This window comes from Phyllostomus hastatus, unplaced genomic scaffold, assembly GCF_019186645.2.
Source record: "Phyllostomus hastatus isolate PE091 unplaced genomic scaffold, TTU_PhHast_1.1 phas_scaffold_345, whole genome shotgun sequence".
In the NCBI taxonomy this organism is placed as follows: domain Eukaryota; kingdom Metazoa; phylum Chordata; class Mammalia; order Chiroptera; family Phyllostomidae; genus Phyllostomus; species Phyllostomus hastatus.
This window is the reverse complement of record NW_025334024.1, coordinates 12,558,496-12,586,103: the sequence shown is the minus strand read 5'-3', so window position 1 is coordinate 12,586,103 and position 27,608 is coordinate 12,558,496. Positions and strand designations below refer to the sequence as shown.

General features: G+C 41.3%; 1 protein-coding gene across 3 annotated transcripts; it reads right to left on the bottom strand.

Annotated features, from left to right (window-relative positions):
• Positions 1–1,270: 1,270 nt before the first annotated feature.
• LOC123805916 (ATP-dependent RNA helicase DDX19B) lies at positions 1,271–26,022 on the bottom strand. Of its 3 annotated transcripts, none has more exons than XM_045818782.1 (12): positions 25,952–26,022; positions 14,295–14,343; positions 13,342–13,395; positions 12,020–12,155; positions 11,591–11,683; positions 8,204–8,306; positions 7,524–7,638; positions 4,495–4,672; positions 3,878–4,115; positions 2,696–2,858; positions 2,021–2,212; positions 1,271–1,578 (listed from the first exon to the last, which is right to left on the bottom strand). In XM_045818782.1, exons 5-12 carry the CDS (start codon positions 11,650–11,652, stop codon positions 1,517–1,519), a joined length of 1,113 nt encoding a protein of 370 aa, XP_045674738.1. In that variant the 5' UTR covers positions 11,653–11,683; positions 12,020–12,155; positions 13,342–13,395; positions 14,295–14,343; positions 25,952–26,022; the 3' UTR covers positions 1,271–1,516. The 3 variants fall into 3 exon arrangements, with proteins under 3 accessions (XP_045674738.1, XP_045674737.1, XP_045674739.1); XM_045818781.1 differs by lacking the exon at positions 25,952–26,022 and adding an exon at positions 23,262–23,480; XM_045818783.1 differs by lacking the exons at positions 13,342–13,395; positions 14,295–14,343; positions 25,952–26,022 and adding an exon at positions 23,262–23,399.
• Positions 26,023–27,608: the final 1,586 nt, after the last annotated feature.

Sequence of the window (27,608 nt, the reverse complement as noted above, 5' to 3'; positions counted from 1 at the left end):
AGGGTTGGTCCATAGGACTTTGAGAGTGGGGCAGTTAAATTTCTTCTCTTATAAGACTCCCAAAGTTGGTCCGAGTTGGCCAGAAGCACTAGAGAAGACTCTAGTGCCCAGTGGAGGAATGTGGAGGACTGGCAGAGTGTCAGTTTCTCTGCAGTGTCTGTAATGTTAGATTAAGGTAACCACCTGGAAGCTGATAGTGGCTTCTTCCTTCCCCAGGAGACAGAGCTAGCCCTCTTCCAAAACTGGTCCTAGGTGAAGTGGCCATTCTGTGTCAAAGTCTAAGAACAGGACTCCTTTTGGCTGGCGTTGCATATTGTTTTTGCACCTCAGTTTTGTCTTTGCACTGTCACATCGTGGACACCACTAGTCTTGTCCAGGAATGTCCATTACTATTATTTGCTCTAACTACTCTGCACAAAGATGCCAAGTAAGGAAGGATAGAGTAAATGTCTTGGCAGTTACTCTTGCCTTGCACAGATGAATGGCTGTAGTCCACTTAGTTGCACCTGTATTCCAAGCAGTAAACACAAATGTTCAGTATCCCTTTACAACCAAAATGCCAAATATTGGAACTCATTCCCCAGCTCTTAAAACACTTGCCTTCTGGGATCTGAAAACAAAGCAAGCATTTGTGACTACTGAGATTACTTCTGAGGCTGCCTTGAGGCTGGCCCTTCGTGACTTGAAACTAGTTTTCACTGATGATCCAAACCTCAGATCACCTTTTATTTGCCTGGGGCTACTAAGGGGTTAAGGTGATGGCAGGGATGTAAAAAATATGAGCGAGTGCCTGCAAAACCAGGTTTTATGGTAGGCTAGAGCCAGCACTAATTCTCCACAATGACTTCTCAGGACTTGGTCATCCACAAGCAAGGGACCCCCACAGGCTGCTTGTGTGGGACATGGTCCTGCGACACAGGCTTGCGTACACTGAAGATTCCAGTTTGGCATTTGGTCCATGCTTAGCAAATCCCTTCCTGCTGTGGGCATCAGGACAGAGTGCGCTAACAACGCTCAGAACCCAAAGCAGCAGCTCATAGGTCTCCTCTGCCGCCTCACACCTTACTCCAAACATGGTGCGTGGCTTACACACCTATCCTACTTGGGCCTCTCTGTGCCCCCTCTTCACCTGTATTCTGTCACTTCCACTAGGGCCCAAGGACAGGCAGGGACAGCCAGATAGCTCCTGAGCAAGTGATTAGCCACAGGATCTAGATTAGTGTAACAGTGGGGAAAACACTGGCCAAAAAAAAAAAAAAAAAAGACGGAATTTCCAAAAGGTAAATTTCTGTGTATTCACGCCTAATCTTCAAAAGTTGTGTCAACAATTGTTTCTACCTTCCCCCATCATTTGCACAATTTCTGTTGAGTCCAAACGTAATTTAAAATGAGGTAGGTAGTTTCTCTCTACGTGTGCCTTCATCTTCATGGTGACGGTTGAGGCCTCTACGTGAAAGCACTAGTCTGCCATGTAGTGGGGGTGCCAAGGGTGGGCACCAGGGACTGGTGGGGCTTCTCAGTTGGCTATTTTCTCAATCTCGTCCAAATCATCCGTGTCCAATCTTTCTATTTTCTTGTCTGAGGAAAAAGAAAAAGATTCAAAGAGAGATCAACAAGGGCTTACTGTGGAGACACACACCTAAGGGGAGGCAGCCAGCAGAGAGAGAAACACACAGGTTTCCACCCTGGCCAGGAGTGAGCCCTGCCTCTGGCCGCAACCATCCTTCCTTTGACCCCAAAGGCTTCTGGTACCTGAGGAACAGGTACTCACAGCAACAGAGCCCGAGGCCCCTCAGCCTGGCCGGGGGGGTGGGGGGGGGTGGGCGGTGCTGTCATTCCAGTCCCTGATGCTAAACTCCCCAGGTGTGCTCCCTGAGAACGTCTGTACTCCAGCGAAGGCAGGGAATGTGGATAGGGGCAAAGCTTCTTTGGGGGTCACGGGAAAACCCACCCTACCCATGTCCTTGCATGCGCCCCTCTAAAGAGAGGGCCCTGGCAGAGGACACTCCCAGGGACTCACTAAAATGCTCCTGGATTCTGTTGAGGATGTTCATGCTGTGCTTGCTGTCCACCATGTTCACGGCCAGGCCCCTCTTGCCGAAGCGGCCAGTGCGCCCGATCCGGTGCAGGTAGGTCTCGTTGTCCGGGTTCCCGTCCTTGTCCACTGGAAGGTCGAAGTTGATGACGACCGACACCTGCTCAACGTCGATGCCTGCACCAAGGAGAGGTGGGAAACAATGAGGGCAGCAGAGATCAAATCCCTGCTGCTCGCCCACAGTCGGGCCACACACACCAGCGCTGGGTGAAGGAGTCTGGGTGGGCTGGCTCTGGCACCCAGGGGCAGGGGCACGCAGCAGAGCCCAGAGGTAAACCACAGAGCTCTGGCAGGTGCTAACAAGATCACGAAGTCAGTGGGAGAGCTTCTGCTGGACGCAGTGTCTAGAGATGCAGCTAAAACCTCAGTGGCTGCCCCAGGAGGAGCAGGTGCTGTGCTAAACCAGTCAGATGCCTGCACTTTCCTTCCTCCCAGTCAGGATCCTGGGCAAGTTCTCCTCTGCTGAGAGCACCCAGGCTCTCCTAGAAAAAAGTCACCACCAGCCCCGCCTGATCTCTTCCAGACCACCTGAGATTTTCACGTATGAGGATTTCCCTTGCTGCCCTGAGTGCGGCAGACCAGGACGAGGTCTCTGCTCACCGCGGGCACACACGTTGGTGGTCACCAGCACCTTCTCTTTGCCCTCTCGGAAGCGCTCGATCACCGCAGCCCTCTGCTCCACCATCATTTCGCCGCTCAGCAGGGCCACCTGGTGGCCTTCTTTGGAGAGCTCTGCTGCCAGCCAACTGGCTGTTTTGCGGGTCTGGAGTAAAAAAGAATTATTTTAAATGAAGATATCTGTAAAAAAAAAAAAAAATGAAAGCACCCACAGAAAAGTGGCTTTTCCCCATTCATATACATGAAGGCCCTGCTGCATTCAGCCAGCAGGTTAGTCTTAAATTTTTCAAATAGAACTTTTAGCCATGTAATTGTTTTTGGATGAATTACTTAAATGATCTTAGTGTTCATCTAGGGAAAGTGTGGTTTCAACCAAAAGTTTTCACACCTCAAATGTCTATATTCTCTGTTTTAAAACTATTTCACTGGTTTTTTTTTAAAGTAAGATCCAACTATATGCTGACTGTAAGAGAATCATTTTTTAAAAGATTTTATTTATTTTTAGAAAGGGGAAGGGAAGGAGGAAGGGAGAGAAACATCAATGTGTGGTTGCCTCTCACACACCCCCTACTGAGGACCTGGCCTGCAACCCAGACATGTGCCCTGACTGGGAATCTAATCGTTGACCTTTTGGTTTGCAAGTCAGTGCTCAATCCACTGAGCCACACCAGCCAGGGCAGATAACAGTTTAAAAAATTTTTTTACTTATTTTTAGAGAGAGGGGAAGGGAGGGAGAAAGAAAGGGAGAGAAACAATCAGTTGCCTCTCACATGCCCCCAACTGGGGACCTGGCCTGCAACCCAAGCATGAACCCTGACAGAGAATTGAATCACTGACCTTTCGGCCAAGCTCACTCCACTGAGACAGACCAGCTAGGGCTATTTCACTGGATTTTATTTGGCAATTTTTCCCAAGTTATCTCTAAGAAGTAGGATCAAAGAAGGTTCAGATTTTCAATCTTCCCCTTGTAATTCCTCATAGCATGAGACTATGCCCTGGGGCAGGAGGAAGTGATTCACTTCATTTGTAGTCCCACAGAGGGAGCCTGGTCCCCCACCACACTCAGGTGCAGCTGGCTGAGAGACACGGGCTGGTCAACACCTTCCCCAGGGAGCCCCTCCCCAGGCAGGCCTGCCCCCCGCTGCTCCTCTGGCTGCTACTCACATGGCAGAAGATCATGGCTTGAGCAATGGTGATGGCCCCGTACAGGTTACACAAGGCCTGGAACTTCTCATCTCTGTTATTGCACAGCACGTAGTACTGCTTGATGGTGTCCAGTGTCTCCTCCTCACGCTTCAGTTTGATGATGTTGGGGTCTGGGACCACTTTCTGGGCAAATTTCCATACAGAGTCTTCGAAGGTGGCAGAGAAAAGCAGCATCTGGCAGTTCCTGGGCAGCATCCTGCAAGGCAAGGCCCGGGTATCTGGCATGACCCTGAGTTGATCACTGGAGCCAACACAAGCATGGCCTTCCCAGGCTTGGTTGGGCTACCTCCCCAGGAAGATGGCAGCGGTGGAGAAGCACTGCGGGGAAGAGGTGGGAGCAGACGTGGGGCAGGTACGAGGTGCTGTTGGATTCCCTAAGTCCCTTCCCTCAGGCCAGGCTGGGAGAATGGGCAGTGCTGACATGGCCCCTCAAGCACATGCTTCTGAAGCTTCTGAAGCAAAGAACCCAGCAGGAGACAGAAGAGGGGCTGGTATCACAGGAGAAGGCACAAAGAGGAAGACTTTTACTTGTGGATCAGGAGGCTGAGAAGTTCCTCCTGGATCCAGAATCCTACCTTTGGATGCGGATGCTCTGATCTTGATGGCCCTGAGTAGCTATCATCACGTCAGCCTCATCCAGAACAAACACCTTGATCTTCTTGGGGTCAATGAACTTGAGCTTGGCGCACCAGTCCAGAACAGTTCCGGGGGTGCCAATGACAATCTGCTCACTGATCTTCTGACCCCTTTCCACTGTAGAGACAAGGTGTTTTTCATGGGTATGTCCATGGCAAACCTAGCTCTCCTCTCTGGGAAATTCTAAAGCTATGATGTAATTTTTAAAATATTTTATTCATTTTTAGAGAGGGGGGAAGGGAGGGAGAAAGAAAGGGAGAGAAACAATGATGTGAGAGAGGAACGTTGATGAGTTGCCTCTTGCATGTCCGCAGCCAGGGACCTGGCCCACAACACAAGTATAAGCCCTGACCACGAATTGAACCAGCCACCTTTCAGTTAGCGGGATGATTCCCAACCCACTGAGCCACACAAAACAGGGTCTATGATGTACATATTTTAATGCAACTGTTTTGACATTTGCATGAATATTGTAAGGAAAGGTTAGGATATCATTAGAGTATTTTTAATGGACACACACTTAAAAAGACAATAATGCTTGAAAGATAGTAAGGATATAAACAATGAGAAGATAAAAAACTGCAGTGGTATTCTTTTTCATTCTCTCTTTTTCAAAGTTCTGTTATCTTTACTTTTTCTCTGTGAATATTATTCTTCCTACACCATGATTGCACTTCCTCACAAGTAGACTTTTTCAAAGCCCGTCTCACTTTACTGAACTTTGCCCCTCAGCTCTCCCAGTGTCTATATCAAATAAGTCAGGTGCCTTTACATGCCCCAGGCCAGGGTCAGTAAATAGGGTTCTTTATGAAAGGCTTTGTTTTTCAAACACAATGTACCTCTCTTAAAGTCTCCATAGAGTAGGCCTGGCAGACAATGACAGATCTTGGCCCTACACAGTCTGAAATCGAGAATTTGGTTCTTCATTTTCAATTAGATGGTACTTATTGATTCAAATTTTAGTACTCCAATTGTACTCTTGACCAGACATATACAAGCTCCCTCTAGTCACAGCCAAGATTTTGCACAAATGTGAATGTTGAGTCAATTCAAAGCTAACAAATACTTGCTTCTTATTTCAGTTAACAAACAGCCCTGGCTGTTGTGGCTCAGTGGACTGAGCACTGGCCTGCAAACCAAAAGGTCCCTGGTGCGATTTCCAGTCAGGGCACTTGCCTGGATTGCAGGCCAGGTCCCCAGTAGGGAGTGTGTGACAGGCAACCACACATTGATGTTTCTCTCCCTCTCTAAAAATAATAGGTAATTAAAACAAAAAAAAATTGCTGCCCCCCATAAAAAATTATTCAGCTCCCTCTGCAGTTTGAACTCAAATCCAAACTGCAATATTTTAAAGGTCTTATGATAATTTTTCACTAAGTTTTATTTTACTTTTCTCCTCAGAACTGACTTCATGGGAGGACACTGTATGCAGAGTAGATTTCTGCAAGTCATAAAGTCACAGGTTTGTGTGAAAGATCCATGGGACTCCACCAAACCTTAAAAAAAATTTTATTTTAGAGGTTTTATGTATTTATTTTTATACAGAGGGAAGGGAGGGAAAAAGAGAGGCAGAGAAATATCTGTGTGTGGTTGCCTCTCACATACCCCCTACTGGGGACCTGGCCTGCAACCCAGGCAAGTGCTCTGACTGGGAATCGAACTGACGACCCATTGGTTCGCAGTCAGCGCTCAATTCACTGAGCCACACCAGCCAGGACATAACATTTTAATTACTTAAATATTATTAGTTGTAAAACAAAAGTAGAAAATATGGATAAATAAAAAAGAATAAGATGTGTCAAGGCTGCAAGTTTGATTCCTGGTCAGGGTACATATAAGAAGCAACCAATGGCCCTGGCTGGTGTGGCTCAGTGGATTGAGTGCTGGCCTGTGAGCCAAAGTGTTGCTGGTTCAATTCCCAGTCGGAGAATGTGCCTGGGTTGCGGGCCAGGGCCCTGGTCAGGGGCATGCAGAAGGCAACCACACATTAATGTTTCTCTCCTTCTCTTTTTCTCTCCCCTTCCCTCTCTCCAAAAATAAATAAATAAAACCTTAAAAACAAACAAGCAAATAAATAAATAAATATACTCACATTGTTAAAAAAAAAAAAGCAACCAATGAATGCATAAGTGGAACAACAAATCGATATTTCTCTTTCTCTCATCCCCTTCCCCTGTCTCTCTCTCTCTAAAGTCAATACATAAAAAAATCAAAAAACAAAAAAGAATAAAAATAAGCTCCCAGAGTTAATTGCCATGAACATTCTAGAACATTTTTGTTCTAATGACATTAAAAAGAAATTAGGCAATTAAATAAATCCAGAATTTGAAACATTTTATGAGCAAAAAGTTGTATTCAAAAAGCCAAATGTAATAGTGGAGGGGATGTGAGGGGACTGACTATCCTAGATTGAAAGAAATTCAAGGAGATAGAATAACCAAATAAATGCAGTGCTACATTGACTCAATTGTGGTTAAAAAAAAAAAGAGCCATAAAGAAACACTTTGTAAGAAAACTGTACTTGAACAATGATTAAAATAAAAAAAATTAAAAAAAAAAAAACACGTTGTGGATAATTGGGGAAAAATGAAAATGACTAGTGTTAGTTATTAGAGAATCTGTTAGTTTTCTTGGTTGTGGTAAGGGTATTGTGGGTATGCTGAAGAATGTCCTCATCTTGAAATGCACACTAAAGTATTAGGAATAAAAAGTCACAATGTTTACAATTTACTTTCAAATGGCTCATCAGAAATCTTAATCTCTCTCTCTCTCCCTCTCCCTCTCTCTCTCTCTCTTCTCTCTCTCTCTCTCTCTATATATATGTAAAGGAACATGGCAAAATGTTAAGTTTTCAAATCTAGGTGGAGAGCACATGTGTTCATTGTACCATTTCAACCACTGCATAAAATTTTTCAAAGTAAATAGAAGTTATTAGCTTAATGAATTAGGATCACATATTCATACTCACATTTATTGCCTCGAACAGCATAAGCTAGCTTCAGTTCAGGGTAAAATTTGCCCATCTGCTCAATTACTTTTCCCGTTTGGAGGGCAAGCTCATACGTTGGGGAGAGGCACAGACACTGGCAGGAAGAGTGCAGAGTGAGAATTCAAGACAATAGCTCTTTTGCAATGGGGAATTACCATCGGGATTTAGTTAGTCTTCCAGCTAAGGCTAAAGGAAAGAATATATAAAGTGTACACTATTTGATTCTTTAAACTGCAAAGTCACACGTTAGAATTCTCAGGGGTCAGAACTCTGGCTGGGTAAAAACACTTGAAAACAGTTATCGGCCAGTGGAGTACCAAAACCTACAAGTGAGTAAGGATCTGGTATTTAAATTGGAGACTAGCTTCCTTTTCACTTTCTCAGAAGGTTCTCAACTTTCTAATGAATGAATAGTTGTAGTTGAAAGAGGTTTTTCCTGTAAGTAAAGGAGCCAAGCATACCAGCAGTATCCCAGAACTGGCAAACTACAGAAGGTAACAGGATTTTTGTTGTTACTAGATCAACTATGTTGTTTGTGCCCAACTTAAGGGGCTTTAGTTTATGTAAAAAGTAATACAAGACATGGCTTTTAATCCATCAAATGGCCTTTTTCTTCTAGCTGTGTGTTAGCAGAAAACCCAAATTCACCAAGCCCTTACCTGTGGGTATCTGTTTGCAGCTTCTACATGGCTGAGCATGGCCAACACAAAGGCAGCTGTTTTACCAGTACCAGATTGAGACTGGGCAATTAAGTTCTGTGGGCTGCACAAGAAAACAAACTGTTTAGGAGCTTAAGTCTCAACTATCCTTTCAGTTAATAAAAATGAAGAATACTGAGCCTGGCTGGTGTAGCTCAGTGGACTGAGTGCTGGCCTGTGAACCAAAGGGTCGCTGGTTCGATTCTCAGTCAAGGCACATGCCTGGGTTGCAGGCCAGGTCCCTAGTTGGGGGTATGTAAGAGGCAACCGCACATTGATGTTTCTCTTACTGTCTTTCTCCTTCCCTTCCACTCACTCTAAAAATAAATAAATGAATCTAAAAAAACCACACAAAACATATATATTTTTAAATAAAGAATATGGGGGGGGCAGGTATAAGGGGACAAAATGGTAATGGAAAAAATATAGTAAAGATTTTTTTTAAGGAATAAAGCTTTATTAAACAATGAATAATCAACCGTGGCTGGTGTGGCTCAGTATTGAGTACCAGCCTGCAAACCAAAAGGTCCCCATGTGAGAAGCAGCTGATCTTGCACATTGATGTTTCTGTCCCTCTCTTTCTTCCCCCCTTCCCCACTCTAAAATTAAGTACATAAAATCTTTAACAAAAGAGAAAAAAGAAGTGAGTAATCAAAATTAATTGCATTCTGTAGCAGAGTTACATGTTCTAGCTTCAAAAATATAGAGCACTATAGAGAGAAGATTTTATGGTGGAATTTGAAGTATTATCTTTTATCTAGCCTTGAGACAGCAGCCAGTAATTCTTTTAAAATGTGAGTCAGCTCACATCAGTTCTCTGCTCATAAACCTTCCAATCAGTCCCGATTTCATTCAGTAAAGGTGAAATCCTTATAATACCCTTGTGGGGGCAAAGAAAATAATTGTCCTTCCACCTTCTAAGTTCTTCTAGCTGGGCTGATAATCAAGTTAATATGAGGCAGATTACAGTTAATAGAATTATGTCCAAAATGGATTTATGGATGTATATTTGGGGGTGTCATAAGAAATGGGACCTGAAGATGCATTGGGCAGTTGAGGTTTACATGCCATTTTAAACAAAGGAAGTGGAGAAAGGGTCTGGGATTTCAAAGGAAAAGTAGGCAGTTTATAGAACGATGAGAAACAGCAAACATGATAAACATTCTGGCTGCCCTGCCCAGAAACAATGGGACACAGGAGGAAGTTCAACAGAACAGGCTTTGCTAAAGCTTCTCCCTGTCCGCCACATCTAGTTTATATTCTGAAGCTGTGGTGTATCCTTCCTTTAAGCAGGTTTTTCTATTTCAAATCCTTCAGGCTAGTAAGGGGGGAGAGTCAAAGGTTCTTTCTGCATCTTTGTCTCTTTTATCTTTTTAAAAAGATTTTATTAATTTTTTTAGAGAGAGGGGAAGGGAGCAGAAAGAGGGAGAGAAACCTCAATGTGCAAGAGATACGTCAATTAGCCGCCTCTCACATACCCTCACCGCCCCCGCCCATCAAGCAGGGACTTGGCTTGCAACCCAGGCATGTGCCCTGACTGGGAGTCGAACTGGTGACCTTTCAGTTGGACTGGCATCCAGTCCTCCAAGCCACACCAGCCAGGGCTCTGAGTCTTTTGTTTCTTAATGATCCGCTTAAAATTAATACTCTAAAGGGCATATTTGAGATGGCAAAACTTTGGTCCTTCTCACCCTTCAACGTCCTACCCTGATCTGGCTCCCCATTACCTCTCTGCTCTCATCTCCTAGTACCCCCTGCCGTACTCCCCCCCACCACAATGGCCCCAGTGCTGCTCTGAAAATATGCCAGCCATGCTCCTGTCTTAGGGCTTCTGCATCAGCTATACTCTGCCCACGACAGTAGTCTTCTGATGACAACACGTCAACTCTCTCCTCTCCTTCAAGTCTTTTGGCTCAGATCTCTTCTCCTTCAAGTCTTTGCATTGCCTACTCGATGAGATCCTACCCTATGCACTGATTTAAAATTGCAACCTATTGTAAAGTACCTTAACAAACAAGACATGTTGGTAGAGAGGTATATAATGAATTATAGTAGTAAAATGTTATTGGTAAACTCTAGGTGCTGGGTATATGGGTATTCACTATAAAATCCTTTCAACTTTGTTGTATGTTAGAAAAATTTCATAATAAAACTGCTATCAGTGTTCTTGGCCAGGTAGCTCAGTTGGTTAGAGTACTGTCCCTGATACACCAAGATTGTGGGTTTGATCCCCAGTCAGGGCACATACAAGAAGCAACCAATGAATGCAGAAATAAGTTGAAGAACAAATTGATGTCTCTCTCTCTCAAATCAATTAAAAAAAATTAAAAATGACACCTGGAAGCTTATTAGTAATGGTGAACCTCCATCCCCACCTCAAATCTACTGATATGAGATTTTGCATTTTAATTAATTCCTAGGAGAGTCATATGCTATGAAAGTGTGAGAAGCACTACACGAGAAAACCTTAGTAATTGTACTATTTGGTCTCCTAGAGCAGTTTGCTTTTACGTATTCCTTTTTTTTTTTTTTTTTTTAATTTTACTAAATCCTCACCCAAGGATATGCTTACTGATTTTTAGAGAGAGAGAGAAAGTGAGAGAGAGAGAAAAACATCAATATGAGAGAGAAACATTGATCAGTTGCCTTGCCTTTTCCCGCACGTTCCTCGACCAGGGATTGAACCCAAGACCTCTCGGTTTACAGGACAATGCTCCGACCAACTCAGCCACACTAGCTAGGCCTGACACAATAAATTTACTATCCATGTAATAAAATTATGGTGTATATGAATTATATAAATGTATATTTACCAACACAGAAAGATGATCTTATAAAATTTTCAAAAGCATATAAAAATTTTTATCCATTTAAAAATATATATTATAGCCCTGGCTGATGTGGCTCAGTGGATTGAGTGCTGACCTGCAAACCAAAGGGTCACCGGTTCAATTCCCAGTCAGGGCACATGCCTGGGTTGCAGGCCAAGTCCTCAGTAGGGGGTGCACAAGAGGCAACCACATGTTGAGTTTCCCTCTCTTTCTCCCTCCCTTCTCCTCTCTCTAAAACTAAATAAATAAAAATTTTTTTAAAAAGATAAAAATACATTTTTTCTGTATACACACATATGTAAGTCTATATAGAAAAGAGTCTAGAAGGCTCTATTCCAAGTATTAATAGTATGTGGTGGAGGGAAATTACAAATGATTTTTTTTCTTATTTTTCATTTTTTAACATGTTTTTCTAAAATGAACATGTATTACTAGTATAGTTTTTTTAGTTTTTTAAATAATAAGTTTTCAAAAGTAGAAAATTATAGATGAGATAGGGTCATGTCAGGATACATACGGCTCAGCAAGCATCAAAGGCAATGCGTTCTCTTGTATCTTGGATGGACGGTTGAAGCCCATGGCGTAGACTCCCTGAAGAAGCTGCGGCTTCCTAGGAAAGCCGTTAATAATGCAAGTCAATCTCTTTGGTTGAGGAAAGAAACCAAATATCTGGGGGTTGTTTCCTCTTTTTAATTGCTGTTACCCACAACTTATAACTAACAATACTCAAACTGTGCTGAACTGAGCCCAGTGGTTAAGTGCAGATAAATTTCTATAGATTACCTGCAAATTTTACTTAATTGCTCAAAGCAGCTAAATTTTTAAAAAAGATTAAACCTGTGATAGCTCAAAATATTCTATTGTGATGAAAAATATATATAACAGGCCTAGGATTTCTATCTGAACACAAAGGGGAGAGAGAGTAAGAGAGCAAACAAACACTCACAGCCGGAGCTCCTCGAAGGACTTCACTGAGTAGAGGGGGGAGTTTGGGTCCCGCTGCAGGACTTCCACTTGGTTTCTGTTATCGACCAGGTTGTTTCTGATCAGCTTGTTGAGTAAGGACTGCGCAGCTCTGTCCTCTGTCAGCAGGAAAGAGAGCAAAGAATTTTTAAAATCTATGAAATCCACCATATGCTCGTCTAAATTTAATTGCCATTGGTATTTTAAGCAGTAGCATTTGTACTAGGACTTCTAATTCAAGGTATATCATAGTTTTGATTTATAAATATAATTAATTTGTTTATTAAAGAGAAAGTTATGGCCCTAGCTGCTGTGGCTTAGTGGTTAAGCGCCGGCCTGCAAAGCAAAAGGTTGCTGGTTTGATTCCCTGGGTACATGCCTGGGTTGCAGACTACATCTCCAGTAGGGGGCATGTGAGAGGCAACCAATAGAGGTATCTTTCACACACATTGATGTTTCTCTGCCCCTCCCTTTCTCTCTCTCCTCCTCTCTCTATAAAAATAATTAAATAAAATCTTAAAAAAAGAGAAAGGTTATGATACTCATATATCCATTTGGGTCTCATATTCTTCTTTAGAACTCTATTCCTAATAACTGTCCTTTCCTGAGATTATTTATTCCTCTAGACCCAAATATTTACTCACCAATTTGGACTTAATATAAACTTAAAATGATTAACCTAATAAAAATATCACAATGAAAAAACACACAGAAATTAAGTCTGTCTTGTGTCATATAAGCTGTTTGCATCTTGTTACCCATGTTAAGTATAACAAAATATCATTAAGTTTAATTTATTAGACAATGGGGATGCAACTTACAATTTCTTTTATAATGCCCTGTAAAAAAATAATCATTCAGGGAACATTTCCTGCTGCTGCTGAAGTTCATCAGTTGTTCAAAGTAAAATTTCTTTAAAATGTAAACAATTAGAATTCCTTCACCAATGACTACATTGAGCTTTTATTAGCACTGTGATTCCCATTAAAGTCAAGCCAAGTTACGTGTAAAAATGAAGCCTTTTAAAAATCCATTCTCAGCCCTGGCTGGTGTGGCTCAGTGGATTGAGTGCCAGCCTCCGAACCAAAGGGTCAACGGTTCAATTCCCAGTCTGGGCACATGCCTGGGTTGTGGGCTAGGTCCCTGGTTGGGGGATGTGAGAGGCAACCAACTGATGTTTCTCTCGTGCATTGATGTTTCTCTCCCTTTTTCCCTTCCCCTCCCCCTCTCTGAAAATAAAATCTTTTTAAAAATCCAGTCTCTAGACTGTAGAACCTTGGTAATATAGCTCTCAGGCTGTGTTACCTTTCTCTTCTTCATCTGTCTTCTCTGCATTAGCATTGGTCTTGACAACAGCACCTTTATCAGACACAAAGTGGCTGTCATTCAAAATCAAATCCCATACCCAACAGCTGAGACAATTCAAATTCTACAACACTAGAAATGTAAATGCCTAAGAAGCAAAAAAAAAAACAAACAATGAGGAAGCCAAGCCATAGATAAAAACATATTATTGTTCCTAAATAAATAAAGGTATGACACAATATAGCTTATATTTTAATACTTTCCTATTCTGTGTCCTCTTACCGTACTTCAAAATGTTTATTTCCCTCATAGCATTAATATTTATGAAATGTTATATAAAGATGATTACAGAAATCAATGATCATAAATCACCTTAATGCTCAACAGAGGAATACCTGTGCAAATCAAATTTCATCAATATATGAATACAATACTGTCATTAAGAGTCTATGTATATAATTAATAGAAATGTATATTCAAAAAATATTGTTATGTAAAAATATACAAAATACAAATTATAAGTGAATTCAGTGAGGTAAATGTTATAATTTCCTCCCTATATTATTAAATACATCAACAAAAATTCAAGAGACATCTTAGATTTTTGGTACATGATTTCAGAATAATTACAATAGGTTAACTCTCAGGTTACTCATACTTTGTCTAGTTCATCTCAAACTCAGGAATATTTGTAAAACAAGAAATAATCTTTGGCTCCATAGTCTCATGGTTAGTAATACATTTAATAATATGTAAGAGTCAATTAGCCAACCTCACGCTTATATTACTCACGATTAAAACAAAGCAGTCCAGTTTAGTGTTTTCCAAGTCAAATAACTGCTAACATCTGCCAGCCTGTCTGGTTCCATATATAATGTTTTTCCAGACAGTTATGTCAAAAGAAATACTGATATAAATCACATTTGTTTTCAAACTAGTTTTTAGTTACTCACCATTGGCATCTGGTTTGATTTTCTCTTCCTTAAGATGCAAGTTGCTCAACTAAATGGAGAATACGGGAGGGAGGGAGAGTGTCAGAAAAATAACTTAAAAGATTTTGAATCAACAGAGCTTCCCCAGTGATGCTGGGGAGACATGAGCCACTCTCAAAACCCATCCATTAGATTGTTCTGCTGGGCTCTTTTTGTAACCCCTAATTCCAACCCCTAGAGAGGATTACAATTTATGAGTTTGGTTAATTCTCTGATACAAAGACCTCTCAATAGAATATCATTTGAGTTGCCCTCAAACATGCTCTCAAATAAGAGGAAGTTTAAAAAGATCGTGGAAAAGGTGTCTGAGTGGGGTGTTGCAGGATCCGTGCGAGCCACAGGACCACAGCACAGATGTGCAGCCTCACTCACGCTGAGGCCGCCTTGTGCTGGAGATCTGGTATTTTAAACGAGGAACTGCTTGGAGGATCATGGCACACTGTGCAATCAAAATACCCATCAGGCTGAAGTGGGAATAAGTAGGAAGGGACAGAGTGAAGAGATATTTCAAAGAAATAATTATCAAAGATTTGGATCAAACACTGTAAATTAAAGATATCCTGCCAGGACTTACCTCCCCTAGTAGAATGAAAATACTCTTTTAGTTCTCAATCATACCTCAATAAAGCTGACACAAAAAAGAATATACCTTAAAGACAGGGGACATTTTTATTTTTAATTGCTCTTTGGATATAGCATAAAGCAGGTGCTATAATCTTTAACATAATAAGTGGTGCCAATGACAATTCAGTGCAGGGTAAAAGTCACAAAAATGGGTATTTCTTTAAAAAAAGATTGTATTTATTTATTTTTAGAGAGGGGAAGGGAGGGCGAAAGAGAGGGAGAGAAACATCAATGTGTGGTTGCCTCTCATGCATCCCCTGCCAGGTGTGGGGGGACCTGGCCTGCAACCCAGGCATGTGCCCTGACTGGGGATTGAACTGGCGACCCTTTGGTTCACAGGCCCATGCTCAATCCATTGAGTCACACTAACCAGGGCAGGGGTATTTCTTAAAACACCACCCACACAGGTTCTTTACAGCTTGAGGTTCATTTCTATCTTTTCTCTAAGTTCAACAAGGGAGAAAAATGAGAGAGGAATTAAAAAGTTGTCTTTTTTAAAATTTTATTTATTTATTTATTAAGGAGGAATGGAGAGAGAAAGAGTAGGAGAGGCATATCAATTGGTTGCCTATCATATATGCCCCAACCAGGGACTGAACCTGCAACCCAGGCATATGCCCTGACCAGGAATCAAACCCGTGACCTTCCACTTTGTGGGATGACTCCCAGCCAATTGAGCTACACTAGTCAGGACAAGTGTTTGTTTTAATGGGTGGTTAATTAGGAATGGTGGAACTTCTACTTACAGAAACTGAAAAGGGTGTTTCTGGTGTCTCTGCTTTGGTGTTTGGGGGAAGGGGAGAGCACACTGGCAAGACTGGCAAAAAAAAAAAGGAAAATGGCAAAAAAAATCCCATCAGAAAGCAGTAAAAATCTTCATTAATTCTGAAGAATAGATAGCACCCTAACAGATAATGAATATGAAGCAACCAGCACAGTGCATGGTGTGTAAGTGGTGTTCAATATTGTTTAGTCTTCACCAAAGCGCTCCTCCTCCACATCCTGCCCATGAACCTAGTTTAAGTCCAGTAGTAGTCAGAGCTGTTACAAAAGAGACAGACGGACTGACTTACTGGTAATATTCACGAGAGTAAGGTTAATAGAACTCACTCATAGGGTGATAAATGCTGCTTAATAATTTATTAGGGCTGAGGTCTAAATAAGTTAATGGTGTATAAAACAGTTAGAAATATCCATTATTGTAAAGCATTTTAATATTCAATGGCAAGAAAACAAACCATTCTTTTGTTGATATCGTTCAAATTGAAGTTAAGAGTAAATAGTTACATAACTAAAATACAATGTGTAGGAAAAGTTGATAGCAACAATGTAAAATGAAACAAGTAGATGTTGTTTTAATACAGTGTATCAGAATTCTGAGAGGTTCTAGCAGAATCTATAAAACAAACTCATCCTTCATTTGGCTATAAGATCACAAAACCTGTAAGGCAAAAGCCACAGGAAAGTAAAGTTTGTATTATCCATTGCAGTGTGAGTGGACCAAACACTGAAACTTACGTTGAAAGCAATTAGTTCAGATACCTTGCTCTGCTTTATTTATTTGGACCAAAAATGAAAAACCAGTTTCACTTGCATCTTCATTGGAAACTATTTTAAAATTCAGATAATTAACCAAAAGGAAAAAAGGCAAAAACACCCACCCTTTACTATCCACATTTTTCAATGCCTTTAATACTTTAGTTTTTAAGATACATTAAGATAATTGAAAACTATAGTTACACATTGTATTTTATTCTAAAACTACCTGAGATTCTTGAGAGTAAAAAGGAAGATTTCATGATAAATGAACTACAGTGATTAGGGCTGTAGGCAGAATGGTGAAGTGGGAGTCTTACTCATCAAAGAAATGAAGCTTAATGAATATTTAACAGTAACCCAGCACTGTGTATGTCCCAGTCCCCTATGTCATGCAATGCCTGTGCGGGTCCTCAGTGAGGGTTCCATAAAGGCAGAGGGTAGCAGGGGTGTTTTCACTCATTTGTTCAGTTTTAGAGTATTGTGATCTATTTTAATTTACCTGTGAATGGTTAGCAGATTCATAAATCTTATTGAGTATCAACTCACTAATCCATAAAGTACAAATAATTTAAGATTCCTGCAAAGAAACTGTGAATTACAGTTAATAATAATAGCTATCACTTATACAGCCCTTATATCAGGCGTGTCTATAACTGAATGATGTAGGTACTATGATTACCCCCATCTTATGGATGTGGAAACTGAGGCACAGAAAAGTTAAGCAGTTTGCTCAAGGACATATAACTAGTAAGTGAGGGACCCAGAATACCAATCCAAGTGTGTTTAGATACAAAGTTTGAGGTCTTAATCTCTGCATAAAAGTATATTTCAAAGATAATAGTAACCTCAAAGAAAATAATAATCTAAGAATGATACAATGGTGTAGCTGCTTTGGAAAACAGTCTGGCAGTTCCTTAAAAGTTTAACACACAGTTACTTTATGACCCAGCAATGCCACATCTAGATATATATACCCAAGAGAATTGAAAATACTATATGGTCACACAAAAACCTGTGCATGAAATGATCATAGCAATATTATTCATAATAGCCAAAAGGTAGAAAGAATACAAATGACCATCAGTGGATATGATGAGTGGAAAAACAAATATGGTATATCCATACACTGGAATATTATTTGACAATAAAAAGGAATGAATAGTGAATACCCACTGCAACATGGGTAAACCTTGACAGCATTATGCTAAGTGAAAGAAGCTAGATACGAAAGACCACAAATGTACTGTATGACTCCATTTATATGACATGTCCAGAAGAGGCAAACCTAAACAGACGGAAAGTAGATGACTGGTTGTGTAGGGCTGAGAGGCTGGAGGGAGATAGGGAGTGACCTCAAAGGCATGCAGAGTCTCTTTCTGGGGCGATGAAAAGGTCTACAATTGTGGTAATGGCTGCACAAGTCTGTGGATATAATAAAAACCAGAGAACTGTGTGTTTAAGTGGATAAAATATATGATATGTAAATACCTCAATAAAGCTTCTATTAAAAAAAAAAGATTAACAGGGTAAAATCCTACCATAATACTTTAAAAATAGGGTGCTGAGATTCAGTTTTGTAAAATTCAGGGTTTTGTTGTTGTAAGGTAGACGCAATGGCTAGTGCAGATCTGCCAAAAATGACAGGAGCTAATCTTATTACATCTGGATGTTCATTATCACAGGGTGGATTAGGAGTTTCCGTTCTATCTTAAAAATAATTCCAACAATGCAAACTCAAGCAAATAAAAAAATGTCAAAGCTACCAACTCCTAACAAACTCTTTTAGGCATATTAATGAGTTAAGAGAATGACAATCTAATCTGACCTAACACAAAGTTAGTGAAAAAAATTCAAAACTATAAAAACTATTTGAAATATATATTCATATTTACAGTAGCTATTAAGGTTTTTTCCAAAGCGTATATTGTACCTTGAGATATTAAAGTATAAAGCCAGCAAAAGGAAGCACAGGAAAACATTTTAAAACATTGTTTATTTTATCTTTATTTCAGCTTTTATTACTTTTGTGTGTTTTATAATGTATATAATATATTTAGCATAAGAGTATACTATACAATTTCTAAATAGAGATGTATATATTCAGAACACATGCCCAAAAGTTTCTGACAGAGCCAGGTAATGGAAAAACAGACTATACAGCTCATTTACTCAACAGTGCCTGCTAGGCAGGGCACGAGAAACACTGCGATGAATAAGGTGAGGGCCGCAGTGGAGGAAGTGGGTGCCATGATGAAAACGGGAGCACTGAGTGAAACCAGGTACACGGGGTCCTGGGACCTCCTGCCCCTCCCACTCCTGTCCCTGACACTGACTCAGACCCCTCCCCTCCCCGCAGGGAATCTGAGGACCCCTCTCTGCCAGCCAGCAAGAATGTTCTGAAGACACTAAAGAGATAGAGGTCAGGATTGGTAAGGCCCACTCATGTATTTAGAACGTTCACCTCTTTTTTAGACACCCACTCTTAAATATTAGTAGATAAGAATTAGACATCTGAGAAGTCTCTATCGTGAAAAAAAAATAATGAAACAAATAGATAAAAGCACCTAAGGAAAACTAATATTAATATCCTCAAAATTATGAGAGGATATTATGGCCATGAAAGCAGCACAAGATACTGTTTATAAAAAGGAATGCTGCCCCGACTGTTGTGGCTCAGCTGATAGGAGCATCATCCCATAAACCAAAAGGTCCTGGGTTCAGTTCTGATCAGCACATGCCTAGGTTGCAGGTTGCGGGTTCGGTCCCATCTGGGGCATATACAAGAGGCAGCCAATTGGGATTTCTCTCTCACACTGACGTTCCTCTGTCTCTCTCCCTCCCTTCCCCTCTCTCTAAAATCAATAAGCATGTCCTTGGGTAAGGATTAAAAAAAAAAAAAAGGAAGAGTAAGGGGGAGAAAGTCAGCTCTTGTAATTAAAAATGTGATAGAAATGAAACACAAAATAGGTCAGAAAGCAGTTGAGAAAAATCTTCCAGGAAATATGGCAAAAAAAGACAAAGATGGAAAATAGAAGAAAAAAGATAAAGAACTCTCTTCAACAAATGACACTGGAACATGTATGCGAAAAAAATGAACCTTGATCCACACTTCCTACTACATAAGAAAAATTAATTCAAGTGGATCATAGGCATAAATGTAAAATTTAAATCTCTAAATCTTTAGTAGGAAAAAAAAAACAGGTCAAAAGCTTTGTGGCCTCGGGCAAGGTATACTTCTTAGAACACAAAAAGGACTAGTCATTACAAAATTGACAAGTTAGACTGAATCAAAATTGAAAATGTCTGCTCTTTGAAAAGTACTGTTAAGAAAATAAAAGGGCAAGTTGCATTCTGGAAGAATATATGGTAGACCTCCTTATCCACAGTTTTGCTTTCCATGAATTCACTTACCCACGGTCAACTGTGGTCTGACCATATTAAATGGAAAGTTACAGAAATAAACAAATTCTAAGTTTTACACTGTGCCATTCTGAGTAGCATGATGAAATCTTGTAACATCCCGCTCTGTCCCTTGAAACATCCCTTTGTCCAGTGTGTATACACAGCATGGTAAGATATTTTGAGAGAGAGATATTCACATAACTTTTCTTATAATTAGTGTTAGAATTGTTCTACTTTATTATTAGTTGTTGCTAATCTCTTACTGTGCCTAACTTATAAATTAAACTTTGTCATAAGTATGTATGTATTGGAAAAAACAGTATATATAGGTTTGATACCATCTGTGGTTTCAGGCATACACTGGGGGTCTTAGTAAGTAGTCCCCTCAGATAAGAGGGAACTACTGTATATGCAAAATACAAACCTATTAAAGGACTTATATCCAGAATATATAAAGAACTCTCCCAACTCAGTAATAATAAAACAATCTGATTTTTAAAATGGACAAATGAATGGCAGATAAGCACATGAAAATATTCTAAACATCATTAGGAAAAATTTAAATTGCAATCACAGTGAGATACCACAACGCACCTATTAAAATAGAGAAAAAACTGGCTATGCTGTGCTGGTGAGGGTGTGGAGCAACTCCAGTTCCAGTTCATCACTGATGAGAATGCAAAATGGTACAGCCACTTTGGAAAACAGTTTGGCATGTACTAATTTACAAAGTTAAAAATACTTTTAACACATAACCCAACAAATCCCATTATTAGGTGTTTATCCATGAGACATGTAAGCTTAAGTCCATACAATCATCTGTATCCTAGTGCAGACAGTAGCTTTGTTCATAATTGCCAAAACCTGGAAAACACCCAAATGTCCATCTATAGAAGAATAAGTAAACTCTGGTACATTCATACAATGGAATATTATACAGCAATAAAAAGGAACAAAATACTGATACATATAACAACATGGCTGAGTCTCAAATGCATTGTGCTAAGTGAAAGAAGCCAGATTTTTCAAAAGGTCACATATTGTATGATTCCATTTATACGATGTTTGGAAAAGGAAAAACTATAGTGACAGAAAACAGATGAGTAGTTACCGGAGAAGGACAGGGAAAAGGGACTAAATGTAAAAAGTTTGAGGGAACTGTTGGGAAGTGATGGAAATGTTACATATTTTGACTCTGGTGGTGATTATACAACTGGATACCTTTGTCAAAATTCACAGAATAAGGGTAAGTTTTATCATATATAAATTATACCTCAATAAACTTGACTTAAGAAAAAGCAGAGGGCCAGTCCAAGAGATCCACCATTCAACAACAAAGAATTTTTAAAAAAGGGAATAAAGAAAAAACAAAGGGGAGAAATCAACAATGAAAATTTTCAAGAATATTTTCCATAACCGAAGGACAAGAATTTGCCAAATTGAAAGGGACCCACCCTGTGCCCAGTAAAGTGGATAAAAATAGACCCATACCAAGACTAATACTGGAGATAAACTCTCCAAGCTCAGAAAGGGAAAAACAGGTCACATCAGGAATGAGTCAGATGTTTGTCACATCTCAACAACAAATAATAGAAATCTAAAAGGCAAGAGCAAAAAAATGCCTTTAAAATTGAGCAGGAAAATAATTTCCAACCCCAATTCTATATCTAGCCATAGTGTCAGTCAAATGATAGGGCAAAATAATATATTTTTGGAAATGCAGTTTTAAAAATTTACTTCCCATATACTTCCCAAAAGTTGATGGATTGCTCCACGAAATCGAGAAAGATGGAGAGTGGAGACACAGAAAGGACAGGATCCCCAGTAGTGCTCTAAACATGGGGGGACTAGTCTAGCGAAAGACCTGGGAAAAATGGAATTGATGGAATACTTGATGTGCCTGCATATCCTGAGATAAACTCAGACAACTAGCAAAGAACTTGGGGTTGAATCGAAGTACAAACACTATAAAGCAAAAACATAAGGCAATTATAAACTCCAAGGAAAAATAAAGTTTTATAAGAAAGTAAAACTGTTCATGTTACTAATAATATAAACTTGAAATGCTGATGAACTAACTAAAAGTCACAACGTAACAATGAAAAGGTAGGGAATAACAAGGTGTACATGTGTGGCGAGGAAAGGAGAATGGAGGAAAGAGTCAAAATCAATAAATACTTAAAACTGCAAATTCAAGAAGTAGCAAAACAAGCATGTTATTTAGGGAATAAGGAGGTCAATATGGTAAGTCAGATTTTTTTTTAAAGATTTTATTTATTTTTAGAGAGAGGGGAAGGGAGGGAGGAACAGAGGGAGAGAAACATCAATGTGTGGTTGCCTCTTGCGCGCCCCCTACTGGGGACCTGGTCTGCAGCCCAAGGAATATGTCCTGGCTAGGAAACCAACCTGGAACCCTTTGGTTAGCAGGCCAGCACTCAATCCACTGAGCCACACCAGCCAGGGTCTTTTTTATTTTTATTTATTTATTTTTTAGAGAGAGGGGAGTGACAGAGAAAGAGAGGGAGAGAAACATTAATACACATCTATAGGTTGTCTCCTGCACACCCCCAGCGGGGGACCTGGCCCACAACCCAGTCACGTGTCCTGACCTTTGGTTCTCAGGCCAGCACTCAATCCACTGAGCCACATCAGCCAGGGCTAAATCAGTTTCAAGAGAAAGAATCTCTGGGGAGGAAAAAATTGGTCGTGGTGGGAACCAGTGTTAAAAACTGACTCTGAACTATTTGTTATTACTTCTTTATCAGCTATAAAAAATAAGACAAAACCCCTGTTCTCGAATTCACAGAAATAAGTACCAACAGAAGCAATTTCAAAGCAGTATCAAAACTTAAAGAGTGTTTAGGTGAGAGAAATTAATTCTATACATAGTAATGTTTAGCACATATCTTGGGTGTCAGGCCCAGAGCAAAGTTAAAGCAGGTCAGGAGAGGATTTACTGACTGCCAGGCCTATTGAGTAGCTCATTCATCATCATTTAAGGAAGCTGAGGAAGCACACAGATATGAGTAACCCATGGTCCTCAAGCCCAAGAAGCTCAAAATCGGAGAGTGGAAAAATGACACCTACAAAAGTGGGTACACACCAGGGTACATGAGTGCAATCTACGATCAAACCGGGTTCCAGGAACAGGCAGGTGGCCGAGCTCTTCGTAGATGGGAACCCTCACCTGCGCTTACGTAACACGGGAGGTGAGTGAGTCAACAAAGCCAGCCTCAGGGTCCAGGCTCCATCGCCGCCCGCATCCCAACCGATCCGGACAGACGCAGGGAGTGTTCATTCCCAGGGATCTGATTCAGGGCCAAAACTGACCCTCTGAGCCTTTTACGGCTGAAACCAACTCACCGACTCGGCCGCCGCTTCCTGCTCATCCACTGCCAGGGCCCACGAGTCAGTGGCCATGGTCCCGGGGGCGGGTGGGATGCTGGTGCTGATGTACTCGCCGGCTGGCGCCGCGCGATCGTGGGCTCCCGGGGGTCGCGGTGAGCCCGGGTCCGGCCCCACGGAGGGGTAAGTCATTCGCTCCGGCGCCGGGGACCGGAAACGGCGCGCCGCAGTGACGTCAGAGTCCGCGTCGGCCTTGGACCCCTTGGGGCTGCGCCTTCTGTCGCTTTCAGATACCCTCACCCTTGCCTGGTTCACGCTTTCTAATGTAATTTCCAGAACCGCAGACTTAAGTAGTTATCTTAAAGCGCCTAAGCTCTTGTCAACTGGCCTCCAACCGCAGAGCAAAACCATAATCCCGCCCAAGGCAGTGGGATAGAAGCAGTTCACACAGACTGAAGATAACGAAACACAAAACCATTACAGATAGTCATCAAAATGCATATTGAAACAAGCAGATCTTTTTTCTCACTCTTCAGGTGGGTAATTTCAAATGCTCAGGTGTTGGCCAGGGTGTTGGGAATCAGCCCCCTCAAACACCGTTTGGTTAAAAAGTTGTCCTACAGACTATGTGGCAACACCACTTAGAGGAATTTCACCTTGAAAAATACTCAAGGAAGGTGCTAGGGAAATGGGTTCCAGACAGAGGATCGGAGACAGGAAAGAGCAAGAGTGTTTGTGGAGCTGAACAGACATAGACCTTCCGTGGGGATGGATGAGAGCCAGGGAAGAAGAGGTTGGTAAGAGGTGGATGAAAGGCGCAAAAGAGGTTTCACTCCAGGGAACCTCTCTTGTCTGGCAGGACTTTTGAAGTTAACTGTGCCTAGGTTAGAGTCCCAGCTTTCCCATGCAAGGATTTTGACTGGGAGAATTTTTTAGAAGGCAAAAATATCTTGTGCTTTTAGAAAGATAAGGTTTAAGTGTGACAGATGCTTTTGCTAACCAGAGTCATACAAGCTTCTCTCCCCTTTACTTCACTAGAAAGAAGCTGGGCATTTTCCCGAAACCTGAGAAAATGAATCCCAACTTCTCCCGCTTTGCCAATATTCCACTACAATAAGTTAATTTCAAGCAATAGTGGTGTCTGTGGAATTTTACCTGGAGAATATGAGTTAAAATGTTTGGGAAACAATAAAGCAGTTCCCAGCAATCCTTTACTTGTCATGATTCTTTTTCTCCTGCACCCTTTAGAGGGTTAATTGGGAGAAAAATTTGGGGGTCCTACAGATGAGGATGTACAGAAAGAAAAAAGGCAGATACACAGCCTGGGAAGCCATGGCCTACATCTCATCATGTCAGAAGCAACCCTGGGAATATTTTTCAGAGGAATATTGATCACAGGGCTAACGGAGTCTAGTGAATTTTTTTTAAAGTTTAATGCCCTGGCTGGTGTGGCTCAGTGGATACAGTGCCAGCCTACAAACCAAAGGGTCACGGGTTCAATTCCCAGTCACAGCACATGCCTGGGTTGTGGGCTGGGCCACCCAGTTAGGAGCATGCAAAAGGCAACCTATTGATGTATCTTTCTCACATTGATGTCTCTCTCCCTCCTTCTCCCTCCCTAACCCCTCTCTAAAAATAAATAATAAAATCTTTAAAACAAAGTTTAGTGAGGTTAAAAATTAAGTCATGTAAGGTGCTGACTGTATGTAATAGGATACACGTGCAAAAAAATAAAACAAAACAAACTTGCATATTCACTAGTACCTACTATACAAAATATTTAAGATACACACCTGAAAATAGTGGCTGCTTCTAGTGAGGGACTCTAGAAATCTGGGGTGGGAGAGATTTCATTTTCATTATGTACACTTGAGCTTCTGAAATGTATGTTCCATGTGCATGGTTTCCTTTTAAACTTGTGAGTATTTCAGACAAACAAGGAAGGGAATAATATAATATAATAAACGTCTAGGTTCCCACTTCAAGGTTACGAAATAAAACAAGACTCAGTTGAAGTCCCCTGTGTATAGCCATCCCAAGAGACAGCAGCTCTCCTGAACTGGGTGCTCATCCTTCTCTAAAGATTTCTGCATATGTTGCTTGTTCTGTTTAAAAAGAAAACTTAGCCCTGACTGGTGTGGCTCAATGGATTGGAGCGCTGGCCTGTGAACCGAACAGAGGCCAGTTTGATTCCCAGTCAGGGTACTGGGAATCAGTACCCTGGGTTGAGGGCCAGGTCCCTGGTTGGAGGCACGTGAGAGGCAACCAGTTGGTATTTCTCTCCCTCTCTTTCTCCATTCCTTCCCCCCTCTCCAAAAATAAATAGGTAAAATATATTTTTAAAAAACTTAAAAATAAGCATAAGGATTCTAGGCTCTCGTACCTCCATCCATTATACCTGCACAATGTATAGACTCCTGCTAAAGGGAAATCTGGTCTCCAAGGTGTAGTATGGAGGCAGGACTTGGGAACAGAGAGCATCAGATATGAATTCAGCCTCCCGCAGGTAATCCCACATGACCTTAGGCAGCCTCTTCTCCTCAGAAATCATAGGAAGTACCCATCTCACAGTCCGCGGATTCAACGAGATCATCGGTCCAGTGCCCGGCGAAGGCTCGATAAATATTAGCTATTATTATAGTGGTGATGCAAGAAAGATACCCAAATGTGGGGGGAAAGGTCACGCTTCTACCCTCAGAGATACTCACGGCGCCCACGGGCAGGGAAGCAGAAAGCACCCCAGGACACGACGTTGGCCTCCGCTGCCAGCAGCCCCAGCCATCACCAGGCAGCATGGCGGTTACCTCCAACAACGGCCTCCGGAGCCTCATTGGCTGAGGCGTGGGAGCCAATCAGGGCGCCCAGGTACCGTGGGGCAAAGGGTACCGGCTCCAGCAGGGGCGCCGTTGTGTAAGTTTTGTTCCTTTTTGCTTGATGTATCGCTGTCTGGCTAGATTGGGGACTCCCTGAGGGCAGGGCAGTATCTACTTTCCTTAATGTTGATCTTCAGGTCCTAACGCATGATAGACACTCGTTTGGTGAATAGATTAGGAATGCCCACCCCTTGGGTAGATCAAACTTTTTCATCTTTGTCTCTGAACAAAAAGGTGAAAAATTCCATTCTGGAGTTTAGGCCCTTGCTACTCCAAGTGTGACACCCCCCCCCCCCCCGGAAGCATAGGTATCCCCTGGGAGCCTATTAGAAATATAGAATCTCAGGCTCGCTACAGACCTACTAAATCAGGATCTACTTTTTAAGATTCCAGCTGATGCCTGTAGCGTCTTATGGTCTGAAAACAACTATTCAGCCACTCCCATTTGACCCGATAGCAAATAAATGGACATTCTAAGTCTACTTTATAGATGCTAATAGTAACTTAGATGCCATGAGAGAGTCAGAATCCAGGACTACTCTTTACAAAACCAAGTATTTTACTTGAACTGTCTCGAGCCCCCGTTATCTTTCTCACGTGCTGAGCCGAGGGTCCACCAACGTTCTGCTGCAGAGCAAGCTGCGAGTACAGACAGCACTCACTCTCACCCACAGGCCTATTTGCTCAGCCCAGAATAAGAAGTTTCCTAAAATACATACGTATTGAGATAGCTTTCCTTCCATTAGGTAGTTGCCATCTACAAGAGAAAAATATCATAGAGAGCTGGATAATTATCTGAGTAATTCGTGTACAAATTCGTGTTTAGAAGAATGTGACTTTTGGGTCTCTATTGCAATTTCTCCTTGTTGCCACTAGATGTGATGTGTGGGGCAAGTCCCTGTGGGAGAGTCAAATTCTTAGCCGGGAGGTTTCTTTGCTTTGAGCAGGAAAGTATTCAAGAAGCAGCCAGACAAGAGGTTAAAGTAGAAGCAAGTTTATTGAGCAGAGAAGACAAGCAAGGAAAGCCACTCGGAAAGAGTAACGGACCCTGCTCACAAGAGAAGGAAGAGAGATCCCAATTGTCTCTAGAGGTTGAGCTTATATTGGTTTGTAGTTTCTGTGGAAAACTGCTGATATGGGGAAACAGAGTGGGAAAAAATGTTGGGATTAACTTTAACCTTTACAAGGTATATTTTTTATTCTTGTGTTTTCCTTTTATGTTATGGGTGAGTAGATATTAATCAATCTTTGCAGGAATTTTCTTTGTTATGGAGGCTCCTTGTGGTCCGCTTGTATCGCTGGTCAGCCAAGTTCCATGTCAGGCAGCCCGTAGCCGGCCCCTGCCTTAACTTTGTTTGACTTTAGTTAATTTATATAGGTCTCATGCCCCTCTTCTACATTAGGTGAATAAAAACATTTTTTTTAAAAAATCTGTCTCTAATTCTTTCATCAGTGAAGGTACTACCTTAAAATAACAACTCTGACAGCATAA